The 14,524-nt window shown below is 42.0% G+C and overlaps 1 protein-coding gene across 1 annotated transcript in view; it reads left to right on the top strand.

The window, feature by feature from the left end:
* Window positions 1-14,524, top strand: part of CRY1 (cryptochrome circadian regulator 1) — a 184,367-nt gene that overhangs the window by 65,315 nt on the left and 104,528 nt on the right. The window contains exons 3-5 of the mRNA XM_069228379.1: window positions 4,744-4,886; window positions 10,294-10,478; window positions 13,526-13,614. Of these exons, the coding sequence (XP_069084480.1) occupies window positions 4,744-4,886; window positions 10,294-10,478; window positions 13,526-13,614 (417 nt within the window). The remainder of the gene's footprint in view (window positions 1-4,743; window positions 4,887-10,293; window positions 10,479-13,525; window positions 13,615-14,524) is intronic.

Here is a 14,524-nt window from a genome sequence, read left to right as displayed (position 1 = left end):
ACGCACGATTTGCGTGTAGCAAGGCTTGTTGGCGTCCATCCGGCGGGAAAACACTTCTGCACGACTCTCCAAGGCGTGGGGGATCCATCCTCCAAAGGGGAAGTCTCTAGCCCTTGTCGTTCCTGCAGTACTCACAGTTCTTCAGCCTAGTAAGAGCTTCTTTGCACCAACCGCTGGCATTTCTTGGGCATCTGCCCATCTCCGAGCTGCTTGTGACTTTTGGACTTGGTCCCCTTGTTCCACAGGTACCTTCAGACAGGAATCCATCGTTGTTGCATTGCTGATTTGTGTTTTCCTTGCATTCCCCCTCTAACACGACTATTTTGTCCTTAGGGGAACTTTGGTGCACTTTGCACTCACTTTTCAGGGTCTTGGGGAGGGTTATTTTTCTAACTCTCACTATTTTCTAATAGTCCCAGCGACCCTCTACAAGGTCACATAGGTTTGGGGTCCATTCGTGGTTCACATTCCACTTTTGGAGTATATGGTTTGTGTTGCCCCTATCCCTATGTTCCCCCATTGCATCCTATTGTAAGTATACATTGTTTGCACTGTTTTCTAAGACTATACTGCATATTTTTGCTATTGTGTATATATATCTTGTGTATATTTCCTATCCTCTCACTGAGGGTACACTCTAAGATACTTTGGCATATTGTCATAAAAATAAAGTACCTTTATTTTTAGTATAACTGTGTATTGTGTTTTCTTATGATATTGTGCATATGACACTAAGTGGTACTGTAGTAGCTTCACACGTCTCCTAGTTCAGCCTGAGCTGCTTTGCTAAGCTACCATTATCTATCAGCCTAAGCTGCTAGACACCCTATACACTAATAAGGGATAACTGGGCCTGGTGCAAGGTGCAAGTACCCCTTGGTACTCACTACAAGCCAGTCCAGCCTCCTACAAGGTCCATCAGCCACTCTCTGCTATTTGAATACTTATATTGGTCACTCACGGTGCGACATGCCAGTCTGTAATTCCCACCTCACTCTATGTCCTCTAGGGGAACTATGCCGCTCTGTGTCACCAGGGCTAGGATGTCCTTTCACAAAGCATCATTTTCACCTGTGGCAGTCCAGTGAGTTCAGCTGAATAAATCCAAACCCAGAAGCCACAGAATGCACCAAGGTTTCAGTGAAAGCCTAGGACTGGTCATGGGGAGTCCTTGTACCGTCTGAATCGTGTGGCAGTCCTAGCATTCAGTGGCGGAGTTAGGTGGGTGGGCGTCAGGTTTTATCCAGGACAGTAACCTATTCATGCCTCGATTAACAAAATGCATTTGCAGTGATACATTTTACAAAATGCATTTGCAATAACACCCATGAGATTAGGACAGTAATATTTGTCAAGGCGTCTTGGGGAAACAGGGTTCCCAGGGAAAAGTGAGTTGTTTGTCGCTGGATGCTGCTGGATGAGTATTCTTTAGATACCTCCAAATGTTGACCAGTAGCACTCTCTTAATGTGCTGGCCAAGGCTCTATTCAGAGGAATGAGTGAATCCCCCTTTTACTCTACATTCTTGGGATTGATTATGATGACATAAACAAGGAGAGCTGGAGAAAGAGATAAAGAGATAGCAAAAGAAAGAGATGGAGATTGAGAGAGAAAGGATAGGGCAAGATGTTAAAAGGATGTCAGGTTAGTTTGTGCATACAAACCTAAAGTTAATACACTATGCACGACCCAAGTTCCGCGCTTAACTGAAGGTAACACTAGTAAACAGAACAAAATAACCCGTTTGAAGTCTGAATAACGAGAGTCAGAGGAGGGGGAGGGTTGGCATGGAGAGCGGCCAGGAAAGTAGTGCGCTGGCATTAATATGAGGATTTTTGAGTCCCTTATTGACTGTACTCGTGGGCACGTCCCTTGGTAGACTTTGTTAGGTTTAGTCAGTAATGCATTACAAGCAGTGCGGTCTGGAGTGCTGCCCTGCAGGCTTTTTTACCGTGAGCTACAGCTCTGCTTTCTGAGCCATGAGCTTTGGAGTTTTGTGTCACCTGACGAGCGCCTGGATCCTGAGGCCAAAACCTGTAAGTCCTGCGATTATCGCCAGAGCACGTAGGCTCTGTAAATTCACTGCTTGAATTATGCTACCAAGTCTGCTGTGAAAAAGAAGATTAACTCTCTCTTTCTTTACCGTTTGCGGAGGAATCGGAGAATAGTACGCAACCCCCCCCCCCCCCCCCCCCCCGGTTCTGTACCATCATGACCAGTGATGCTTGTGGGAAGCTTTCTTAATTAGACCTTCTGTGTTTCCACTTTACGATTGACAGAAATGCCTAATTTTACCTCCATTTCTCATTTTTATATACATTTGCCAAACTGCACTCAGCATTTTTTAGTGGTCTCTTTTTTATAATTGTATATTTTTTTAACTTGCTTTTACATTAGACTCCTTTAACCTTATAAATAACTTTTTAGGCGTCCACAAGGCCCCGATCTTGGATAGCTGGCATTACAATATGAGGATTGTGATGTTTATTTAATCTCAGGTAGTTAATCTGAACTGCATAACCATTCTTGAATTTAGCTCATTTAGGGCCATATGTACGAACACATTTTCCAATAGACAAAAAATGGGTAAAACCCTTTGCTACATCTAGCCCTTAGATCGGCTAGGAAAGGGGAACGTTTAAGGATTTCTTAGATCTGGGTTTTGACAGCACAGCTGTTAGACAGACCTAATGCTAACAATATGTACACAGAGTGAGCTTTGGCCCTGCCAGTTTCACCCACTGACTTTCTTCCCCAGTCCAGAGCTTGCACTTGACTACACGAGGGAATACTTCACAGCTGTAGCCTTCTCTGTCACATCCGGCTGGCTTCTTTTCGAGTTTTGCTCAAATGTGTTACTGCTGCATGTTGTAGCACATTAACCCCTGACCTGTTGGCTTTGCCAGTGCTTGTTGCTTTACATGGAGTGCAGGTACTACACTATATGTAGTTTGCGTAGCAAATGGCTATAGGCGCTTCGACAGAGAGGCAGTAAGTGTGTGAAAGCATGGCATTTTATTACTTCAAGGACAACGGCGTAGTGGGATGTATGAATATGTGGCTGCATGCTATGCTTTCATTGTAACATTCCTGGTTTTGCACTTGTTGCTTTTGTCATTCCAAGCAAACTATATGATAACATGTCTGGCGAGCTTTAGAAAGGGCTATAAGGATTCCATCTGGAAGGGAAGTGTCTGTGAGAAGGGAGTTAGGGCTGGACAGGCGAGCCAGAAGTAGCCCTGGCAGAAATGCTCAAACTGACAACGCTACATTCTTCTCTTTGCTATTTCAGTCCAACCATCACTCCATCTCGTCCCACTCTGATCAGATCCCCTCTCGCTGTCCAGTGCTCGCTCCCACTCTTTAGCTCTTATCGGCCAGTGTGCCTGCTATAATTCATCTTGCAGTGCTGGGGAAAATGAAAAAGCACCAGCAGCGGCCTTTGGGTTTCAAAACCGGCCTCCAGTGACTCCAGGCCACCAGCAAAGCGCCTGATGGAATAAAAGGCCAGTCCAGCCCTGAAGGGAATGGCAGATGAGGACGCAGTTGGGGGACTGTGCCCTTCTGACCACAGGGTGTCCAGAAGGTTAAAGGCTAGAACCTCTTCATTATTAAAAACACATTCCACACACTAGTGCTTTAACTGCGATGAGAATGGCGAGGTTCTCTACAAGGGGCGTGGCCAAAGAAGCATAATTAAAAATCTTTCCCAAGGGGCCTGGCCTGAGTGATTAGTGATGAGGATGACAACATGTAAACTATAATCCTGTGCTGCACACAGCATGGTCACCACTTTATTTTGATGCCTCTCTGTAAGTGATGATTCTGCATTCCAGCATATCACACAGTAACAAACCTAAATCTGTAACGACCAAACCTATTAGCCACTGCCACTTCAACATATCTCTCCTCTACAACCTGTTATTCAGTGAGAGATCAATTAGTAACAAGGGGCAGATTTTCAATAACATGTGAAGATGTATTGGCCAGTTACCTCCAGTCCAGTGTGAGAATGCATAACACTGTAGTTTAAGGTTAGCAATCAATTTGTTAAACAAAGTTTGTCAAACAATAAAGTAGAATAACATTGAACTGTGTTACAGGTGGGTTCTACCCTTTTAATCTGCCAGGATTTTTAGATTTTGATCACCTGGTTTTTGGACATTTACTGTGTGTGAGTCTCACTCACAGCAATTTCATGGTAATTGGACTGTGCATGGTTATCGCCATTGTCTGCCTTCTAAGATAAGGCCGCTGCGATGTAGCTAGGGTAAGGGGCACTAGACTGGTTAAACATGAATATGTGTGCCCACGCATGTGCGCATGAGTGCAGGCTGCACGTGAGAGACTACCGTTGTATGTAGCCTGGTAACTGCACACAGGTAACATGTCTCTGGCTTCTTCTCGAATGGCATACTTAAAAAAATTGTAATACCATACATTCTTTTAATAAGTTTTTATAATTCTTTTTAATTACCAAACCTACTTTACATACAGATATGACCTACAAGGTATGTTGCTTCTCTAACGACAGTTGCTTCTGATGTGGTGTGAATGTGATGGTTAATAACAATGCAAATCATCTTCATGGAACCCGTGTACATGTTCTTGCTGTCTCAAAAATGAGCCATAATATGTGTTATTTCTAATTAGAATTTATAGTGCAACACTTGGTATTTTGCACTGAAATATTCTACTCTGCTTTGCAGTGCACAGTTCATTTTTTACTGCTCTTTCTCCCAGGAGTGGAAAATAGCAAAACTTTCCATTGAATATGATTCGGAGCCATTTGGGAAGGAGCGAGATGCCGCAATTAAGAAGCTCGCAAGCGAAGCCGGGGTGGAAGTCATTGTGCGAATCTCCCATACATTGTATGACCTGGACAAGTAAGTGCAGGATTGTAAAGAAAAGGAAGCATATCTGTACTCAAGTGTGTAATACGACAGTAAAAATGTTTGTGTCACTTGTCTTCCTTGTGTGGTGTTACAAGGCATTTCTGGGAGGCTTTGGAAACAGAATACTTCAGGAGAAAAGTATCAGTGGATCAGTACAGGAGAGCAGGTCCTTTAATGGCCAGGTTACTTCGCAGCCCGGTGCACAGTATCTGCAACAGAACGAGGCCTCTCTTTTGTGCTTTGCCCTATGTATCATTCCAGCACAACACAAACAGAGCGCTCACAAGGATTTGCAGAAGTCCTTTCTCATCTGTATTCATAAGCTAGGATTCCTACTGTGAATCCTGTCAACCAGATGCAAACGCGTTAAGGAGGCCGACAAGGGACCATAGACTGCCCTTTCTCCTTTCACATGCACAGAGTCACTGTATCATAACACCTGCTCCTCAAAGATATGCAAATCCTGAAAACTGCACTTTGTGTAAGGGGCAGCACGGGACATCATACAGTGCCTCGTAGTAAGGAAAAAGTCTATCTGTTCTTGGGGCCAATATGCGGAACAAAGGCATAGCTCTTTATGGTGCAGGAGGTGCCATTGTACCAGAGATCAGAGGTCGCAGGGGCCTACTGACCCTTAATATTGTAGTCAAAACATTGAGAAACAAAATGTACAGAATGTAATTTCATATAAGTAATTACAGCTTTACTATTCTTCACCCTACATCTACATCTTGATGATATACATATCGTCAAGGAACATATATGTGGAACTGGGTATGGGAAATTTATAAATACGTACCTGAGAGTATTTTGATCCTTGATATTTTGGCTATGGTATTGAGATATCTCAATGTTGCCTACCCCATGTTCCATACCGAAACCATCTACAGACACAGAGGATGGGTTAGTGTCCCATGATGGCCCTTTCAGTTCGACATTTGGGGACAAATTTATGACAAAGATATATCTACAAATTCCCAGTGGTGAAATCTGTCAATTTGAATCACTGTTTACTCATGAGACAGACCTGCACTTGTACATGGCTACTCCAAGCATAGTAGTTTTGCTAATTTATTGTGTGAAATGTTTGAGAGAAAGTGGATTATTAGTTGTGGTGGACTACAAGTAATAATGTCACTATACTATCAGGTATAGTAAAGGTTTCAGTAATTAAAACCTGAGCTCAGTCCCTGGGAACTTTGGCACAGAGAAGACAGGCATAATTTAAGAAAACATGTAAAGCAGTTAGAAGAACTAAAACAGTCAAAAAGTCGAAAACACAAAACTATAAAAATCCCACTCCCATGAATAAAAATAGAGAATATGTTACTGAACAAGATATCAACAAAACTACAAAAAATCAAAAAGGGGAACATAGATTTGAATTTCTAAAGGTTTAAGTAAAATAGCAGCAAAAATACAAAACAGCAGCCGCAGGCAACTGGTGGCACTAGACGCCACCAGTTGGCACCTAGTGCCACCAGTTAAGGCCAACCACAGTCTATCGCCAGTCGCTGGTCAGATACAGGGACTGAGTTCACTCAAGTCAAAGAATTACCTTCTTTTCTTAGAATTGGTTCTGGACATTGGTCATCAGAAGGGTTTGTCGGTGTTTGAAGGCAGGAGCCTGGAGATGAATCTGAACTTGACAGTGATGGGTTAAAGGAGGACATGATCCTAATACAGTCTCACTCCAGGGAAAGTCACTAGCAGGGTCCAGGGCAGGTTCAGTTGAAACTGGCCAGTTGGGCGCTTCAGAAAAAGGGGCTTTTTGCAACTCTTGTGTCCCTTTAGCTTAACAGAACTCACATGCAGCACAACTTATAATCCAATTTCTTACAATAATTAGCTGATCTAAATATCTCCATTTGACTTTGTGTAGTTAATTATTTATTTCATCCAGTTTGGATAAATAATCTATAACAACCTAAATTTCTGAAATCAAAATAAACTCATAATTTACTAATTATTCTAGTAGCTATTAAGTGTTTCTAAAAACCCAGAATATTGCTGACTGTTGAACAGGCAGTAAAATCATACAACTACCCAAGGCTTTAATACATTTTTCCATTTCGCCTGCAAGTGTGCGCTTGTGCAATGTGCTTGCAAAATCCTTTGTTGATGTAAAAGATCGTAAAAGAAGCTTAGAACCCACCCTTTACTTACCTGAACTAATCATTGGCTTAGTCCAGCGTCACTCTGTGCTTCCGATTGGCCAGCATGTTGTCCACTTTCACTTCCTGCTTTCTGCTTTACCGTCCTGTTGCCCATACCCTCGAGTGGATTCAGGACCAAGTACTCCTTCCGGTCACTGGCCAATGGCTACTAGCCAGTGTCCTTCCACTGGCCAGATGCTTTCCATGGTACTATTTTTTTATTTTTACAGTGTATGTGGCTGCGTGTACTCTTTGATGCTTTTCCGTGAATCTTGTCCATAGGTTTTCTGTCACATACGTTGAGGGCAATCTTGCCTGTGAACAGTGCCTTTTGTTTGTGGTAGCCGATAATCATACTGTGGCTTTCTTTCAAAAGAAACAGCCCTAGATTAAATATGTTTGGAAGACAAGATGTGGTCGGTGCTTTGTTTCAGCATCTTTACAATTCCGTATGTTGTTGGTGTAAGCTGGGAAAATGTTAAGTGCTGGTGCGCACTTAAGCTTGGCTCAGAAAGTATTGCAGACTTCCCCCCCCAGACTGGCTCTCTTTCACTTGATTCCTGTTTTGTGCACATCTTATTTCAATCCAAAATATCAATCAATGCTGTAGTTTGCTTGCTCCATTTCTCCCGCCCTTTCCTGTTGCATGCCTTCTCCGTCCCTCCTGCCTCCTGAGAGCAATAACTGGTGTATGATTGTATCTAATGCGCCTTTTGTTTTATTGCAATATTTTTATTCTTTATGGTGTGTCGCATATAAATGTACTTCTTCTGTAAACCACACAATAAGTGAAACATGGAAACAGAAACAAATGGCAAGTGGAACAATGAGTTCTGCATTTTCGTAAATTTGCTGTTGCCTTGCATAGATGCAGTGAAAAACAATCAGCAGTGAATTGATGGGAGCCAACTCGGGGCCTGCACTGCACGACTGTTTCTAATGAGTGGAAACAGTGAACTGTGAGTTGTACAATCATCATTGTGCAGCTGCAACCGGCCCAGGAATGGCAGACGGGGGTTGTAACTTGTAAAGCGCAGCTATTCACTTGTTAGGGTGAGCAGAAAAGAGGGGGAAAGGGGTTGTAAATGAACTTCTGGTATCCATGGTAACAGAAACAGCAAGCTCTGAATAGGAGAGAAGAAGAGCTGCAGAGTCAGCCCTCATTTCTACTTGTTGAAGGAAGGAGGACAGCCATGCTTAGGAGGAAACACTCAATAAATAAACTCAAAGGTGAAGAGAAGATAAATCCAGGGTCATTAAAGAATGTTGTAGGGTACAGAGAGGTTTTGACATTTGTAATGCTGCCATGCATCCCATTAAAATTACTACAACAATGTAAGTAATAAATATGTTTATATTTCCATCAACATAGTTGCATAACGGAATTTAGTTAAGCCACAAATTATTACACTGTTGTACTAGAGGGAACAGAAAATTTGTGTATAGCAATTTTTTGATCACTTGAGTGAGTCAAAAGCATCATGAGATGGCCGTTGAATACATGGTCTCTTTTGTGTCAGAAGGTATTTGATTGGACCAATGTATCTACTGTACTAGCAGATATAGGGACAGGAGGCTCTAATAAAGCACTTTGTTTCCGCAGACTCGGCTTCTTTGGCGCAGAAGTGCTGGCTGGGCACAGACTGGCCAAACGACAGGCTCAGCCAAAACAAATAATATAGAACACATTGTTAGAAGGGTGCCGAAGTGTCCGCAAATTAGGTACAATGTGCCAGAAATTCAAAGGACTGATGCCTACCAGTAAAGCTGTTTTAAAGTTATAAAGTCGAAGAAATATTTGACGAACGTATAAGGAATTCTTGGGCTTGTCTGTCAAGTGCCATGTGAGGAAAAAACATAAATTACAATTTAGATAACATACATCACATACAACTGACATAATCCATTTGGGCAAATTTTCCTTTGGACGCGTTTTATTGTCAAGCTGTGTTCATGGTTCACAAAACAATAAAAAATCATAATTGAAGAGGCCAGTAGCATTATCAAGGTTAAGAGAAGACATTAAATTGTTTATAAACTAAAAATTTGCCAATTAGCCTCTGGGGTTTTGAATGGATCTATTGGTGAATCTTTGGAGATGGACGGTTGGTAAATCTTTATATAGTGTGTTATGAGTAGACGGTAAATGGATGGATGATGGGTGCGTGTGTAGAATACGGGTGGGCTGAGTGAATCTGTCGACTTACTGACCATGTAAAAAGACATTGACAAAAACAAATAGATTTGGCATAAGCGAAAACAATTAGCTTAGCCACTGCTTGTTTCTTAAAGATTTCCCCAGAACACGATTGTTTTTCAGTTTCCATAAAGTTTTTTCCATTCTTTACAAAAAAGTGAAGATGATGGAAATGGGTCCGATGTAGTTCAAGTGGTTGTAATGTGTTTGCTGAAGGATGGCAATCACTTTCCTTTGCTGTTGGATAGACCAAGGCGTCAGCTCCCAAATATAATACATGACAGTTTAGTACTGAAATCCTTCTTTTGCCGTAGAATAGTGATTTCACAGCCAGAATGTATATAGGACTTTTTAAAAGTTGAAAATAATATTCGTTGCCCACCCATATATTATATAAAAAGTTGGTACTTTACACATATTTAAGAATTTGAACAATAGAAGATGCACATCCTTGAATAACATCTATTACAGTTAAAACTGTCATACATTGTGGTGAAGTACCTACCAAGCCATTGCTTTGCCGTTGGCAGTTCATGCTACAGCCTGCAGACAAGCAGCAAAATGGCAAACAAATTAAGTTCACATTATATTGACTAGTGCTTTCTAGTTTGCTTACAAATACATTAAACAGTTTGATCTAACGCTAGTTTGGGAAATGTAATTGCTACAGCACTGCGTTTGTGTGACCGAGTTGAGAATTTTTAACAGGTAAGTCTGTAGACTCTGCATTTTAAATGCAACCTTCACACCCACTATTGAAATATTTGTGTATTTATTGCATAAGCGTTGTATGCTTGCAATATTTTTTGGAGTTAGGAGCATGAAATGCTTTCATTTATTAAACAGTAAATCTAGAAATCACGTCAACCAATGCCATGCCTTTTTGTGTGCGAACTGGAATATGTTTCTACTGCTAAGCATGCAGAGGCTTCTTCATATTCACTGAATTACTTTATTGCAGGAGTGTTATGAATGAACGTAAACACTAATTAACTCTATATATGATTGTTTCAATACACTGATGCATCTGCTGATTATTTTATAGGATAATTGAATTAAATGGAGGACAGCCACCCATGACTTACAAAAGATTTCAAACTTTAATAAGTAGAATGGAACCACTGGAGATGCCTGTGGAAACCATTGGACCTGAAGTAATGGAAAAGTGTACCACTCCGGTATCAGAGGACCACGATGACAAATATGGTGTACCTTCATTGGAAGAGCTAGGTATAATATTATAGATATGCAGGTCTTGTGCTTTATTGGTGTTTTTTTACTGTGGAGTATTGTGTTATAAATCAGTTTCGTAGCATGTTACTAGTTGTCAAAAACTAGAAGCCAGTTGTCAAACACTTTAAGCAAATATTCACTCTTTAAGTTGGCAGCATGTAGTTTAATTAATGGCATGATTGCATGGTTCATGGTTTATAGGACGGGCATTTTGAAGCACTGCTAGCAGTATTGGTTTTGTTCACCTTTCTTGTGCTGTCAGCTTGAACGTGTATCCCCGGGTGATCATTCAAGATTGGCTGAGATAGAATGACTAGTGTTACTGGCTGTGGCAGTTTTAAGTATATTGTGAGTCTGTGTAGAACACCCAATTAGAGGTATGTTGTTAGGCCTGCTTAGCTACGGGTCTGTTTTTACAGGCAGATAACTATCTGAACATCAGCTAACCCAGACTCCAACAAGTCCTTCCCTATTTTTAGGGGTGACCGCAAGGCGCTCCAACCCTCTTCTAATACACTGATGCATGGGCGTGATTTTAACCACGCCCATGTCATGTCAGTCACTTTCATTGGTTTGTGGGCTTGCCTTTTAAAATCTGCTTGTTTTCATTTGTGAAAGGCATGCATACATCATGCCTTTTCCGGTGTTCAGCCTTCCTCGAGAGCACCGGTAAACTACTGGAAACATACGAGCCTCCATGTTTTCCATATGGTTTCTGGACTACTTTTTCTCTTTATTTCGCAGCGCGATCGCACTGAGTTTTACACAGCGCGATTGCGCTCGTTCTTTTTTTCTTCATTTAATGTGGCAAGAAAAGTCCGGTTAGGAGTTTACAGCGCTAATATATGTAGCTCGACGTAATGCTAGACCCGTTGCATTGCAAATGCTTGTTCTATATAGACCATGAATGTGCTGGCCTTTACAAACAGCCTGGAAGCAGTAGTTTTATTTATCAGAAGTGGAAGAGTGAGATGTTGTCTCTTGTATCAGTGCTCTGTGGTGACACGAATTTGGTTACTTTTAGGGTAATTCTCATTTATATAACAACCCTGTTGGGTTCTCAAAACAAACTGTTGCCCTGGTCTGTTTAAGAATGGCTTCTCAGCAGAGTGTTAAATGAGGGTGCTGTGATAGGTAACTTTAGCTGGAAAGAGAGGGTGTCATGACCTGCTTATCGCATATGTTTCCCGATACAGGCTTTGTGTTCAGGCATTCTGGTGGTGACTGTTAATTTTTTCATTTTTCTGTAGGTGTTGCCCATACTCTTGGACAATGACCTGTTAAACTCATATTTTTTCTCTTCTTACCTGTGTTACCAGTTAGCTAACAGGTTAATAACAGAATCTACATTCTTATTCCACCAACGTTGTAAAGTACTGCAGCTGTGTTTCAAGAGGTAGACGGCTGCAACATTGCCTTTGAATGGCTTTGCTAACCTGGCTTACTTTGGTAGACTCCTGTGTTTTAACATTTCTTGGGTAACATCATTCTGTTTTGCAGGACCATGTGGGGAGAATCTTTCAGTTTTAAGGTAGAGAAGTTCTGTAGTACACAAAATATCGGTTGTGTCACACACATGTAACAAATAGGGACTTGTTTAATTTACCATTGAGCTGTTGAAACCTTTTCAGATTTGTTTACCTGTTGCTTCTGGATAGTTCAACATGTGAGAAATCTTTAAAGAACTCAATCATTGAGAACCATTGACATTATAAAGTAGAACGTATTGTTGCAGTTATTATATATGCTGTTGTGTACTGAGATGGGAAGAGTGACCCTATCTGCATCTCCTACCTGCATCAGGTGACAATGTCACTTCGAACTCATCCTTCCACCAGGCTAGACAATGAAACCTCAGGGTCTGCATGTAATATGTTTTTATGTTTAAGATCATGCTTACCGTGTAACTGCCCACGCTTTGGTGTGTAGTTCATTACTTGTAAAAAATTTATGATAAATCAAATGCAAACTGGAAAATGGCGTTTATTAATATTATTAAGTGCACAATAACCTGTGCTGAATTTTTTCAGTATTACGCGTTTTTGAAAAATACAATGGGGGTGATTCTGATCTTGGCGGCCGCCCGCCAAGCGGGAACCGCCAGAATACCGCTGAGCGGTCAAAAGACCGCCGCAGTAATTCTGAGTTTCCCGCTGGGCGGGCGGGCGACCGCCAGAAGGCCGCCCACCCGCCCAGCGGGAAACCCCTTCCCACGAGGATGCCGGCTCCGAATGGAGCCGGCGGAGTGGGAAGGGTGCGACGGGTGCAGTTGCACCTGTCGCGATTTTCAGTGTCTGCTATGCAGACACTGAAAATCTTAGTGGGGCCCTGTTAGGGGGCCCCTGCAGTGCCCATGCCATTGGCATGGGCACTGCAGGGGCCCCCAGGGGCCCCACGACACCCGTTACCGCCATCCTGTTCCTGGCGGTGAAAACCGCCTGGAACATGATGGCGGTAAGGGGGTCGGAATCCCCATGGCGGCGGATTCCCTAGGGCAGCGGGAAACCGGCGGGACACCGCCGGTTTCCCGTTTCTGACCGCGGCTGTACCGCCGCAGTCAGAATGCCCATGGGAGCACCGCCAGCCTGTTGGCGGTGCTCCCGTCATTTTAGCCCTGGCGGTCGTCCACCGCCAGGGTTAGAATGACCCCCAATGTCTTTCCTTTCAAAAACAATTACAAAAATGCTTTAAATCTTTATATTTTCTATTACCCCTACGAAAGGAAAAGCCAATTTGAGTTCAGTGTGCTTTTAAACTATTTAATGAGAAGATGCTAAATTTTTCTAAAAAGCAGTATTTCTTGATGCTAACCCTTACACTTTTACTCTCATTTATTGTTTGGGTTATCATATACGTTTCCGTATTATGGACGAAAAGGGTACCCCCAGCGACTTGATGCGTTCATTGATCTGTATGAATATCTCTTACTAACTGTTGGACTCTTTTCTATGTTGCCTTTGCTGAGGTACAGTATTCAAGTTCTTTAATAGGCGATTGACATCTACAAATAATGCTGTTTTTGTATTTCTATAATCTTCATTTAGGCTTCGATACCGAAGGTTTATCCTCGGCAGTGTGGCCAGGAGGAGAAACGGAAGCTCTTACGCGCCTCGAAAGGCATTTAGAAAGAAAGGTAATGCTGTGTTCAAGGAAGTATCTGGTATCACTTCATATTTTAGTAGAAAATCTGATATCTGTAGAATGCAATAACCAGGATGTGGATCGACTCACACATGTGACACAAATCAATTCTATTAACTGAAAAGTAACACAAACAGAACAGTCCCCATGCACGCTATTCAATTAACCTGCATTCTGATTTCTCAATCTGCCCATCAGCAACCGTTATAATCACATTACTCTAAAAATAAAGATGTATCCCATGCATGTGGCAATATTGGACACCCAAAGCTGTATCATTACATTAAATAAACGTGCTTAAGTCGAAGAGCCCTGAGGTCTTAATATTGACATGTTTATAAATAGCCCTTTCAGGATCTCTTTACAACACAGGGAATATGGTAAAGCATGATATCCTCAAAAAATAATAATTTTCAAACCCATAATTACAGAAAGTAACGTTTTAGTAAGCAATGTTTTCCTAAATATTCTGTGCTACACAACCTTACAACACATTTTTTAGCTTACTTCCTACTCTAAATATTATGAGCAGCAAATCACGCTGCCTACTGCTCGGCGAGTGTAATACTTGGGCAGAACTGCCAACTTGAGAAGTCTCAGCCCTTTTAATTCATTCTTCTTAGTCAAGAAGTTAATGGCCCCATATTCCAAGCAGGGCACCGCTTAGGTCTTCTTTGCAGCCAACCCAGGTGTCCTTTTCCACCCCATTCCCCCTGGCTTCATCTGGCCATCTAGCTATTCCATTCTGCTGGCTCCTCCTGGTAAAACGGAACAAGAATACTACCTACATCACCCATTCCGCAACCAAACTGTGGTGTCTAAAATATTTTCTGCTTCTTTATTTTCAGCACACTCCAGCTTTAACTGCTCCGACAGCATACCAATAGCATGCTAAAAACGAT

The sequence above is a fragment of the Pleurodeles waltl genome, chromosome 4_1 (genome assembly GCF_031143425.1).
Source record: "Pleurodeles waltl isolate 20211129_DDA chromosome 4_1, aPleWal1.hap1.20221129, whole genome shotgun sequence".
Classification (NCBI taxonomy): domain Eukaryota; kingdom Metazoa; phylum Chordata; class Amphibia; order Caudata; family Salamandridae; genus Pleurodeles; species Pleurodeles waltl.
This window is presented reverse-complemented; position numbering and strand designations above follow the sequence as displayed.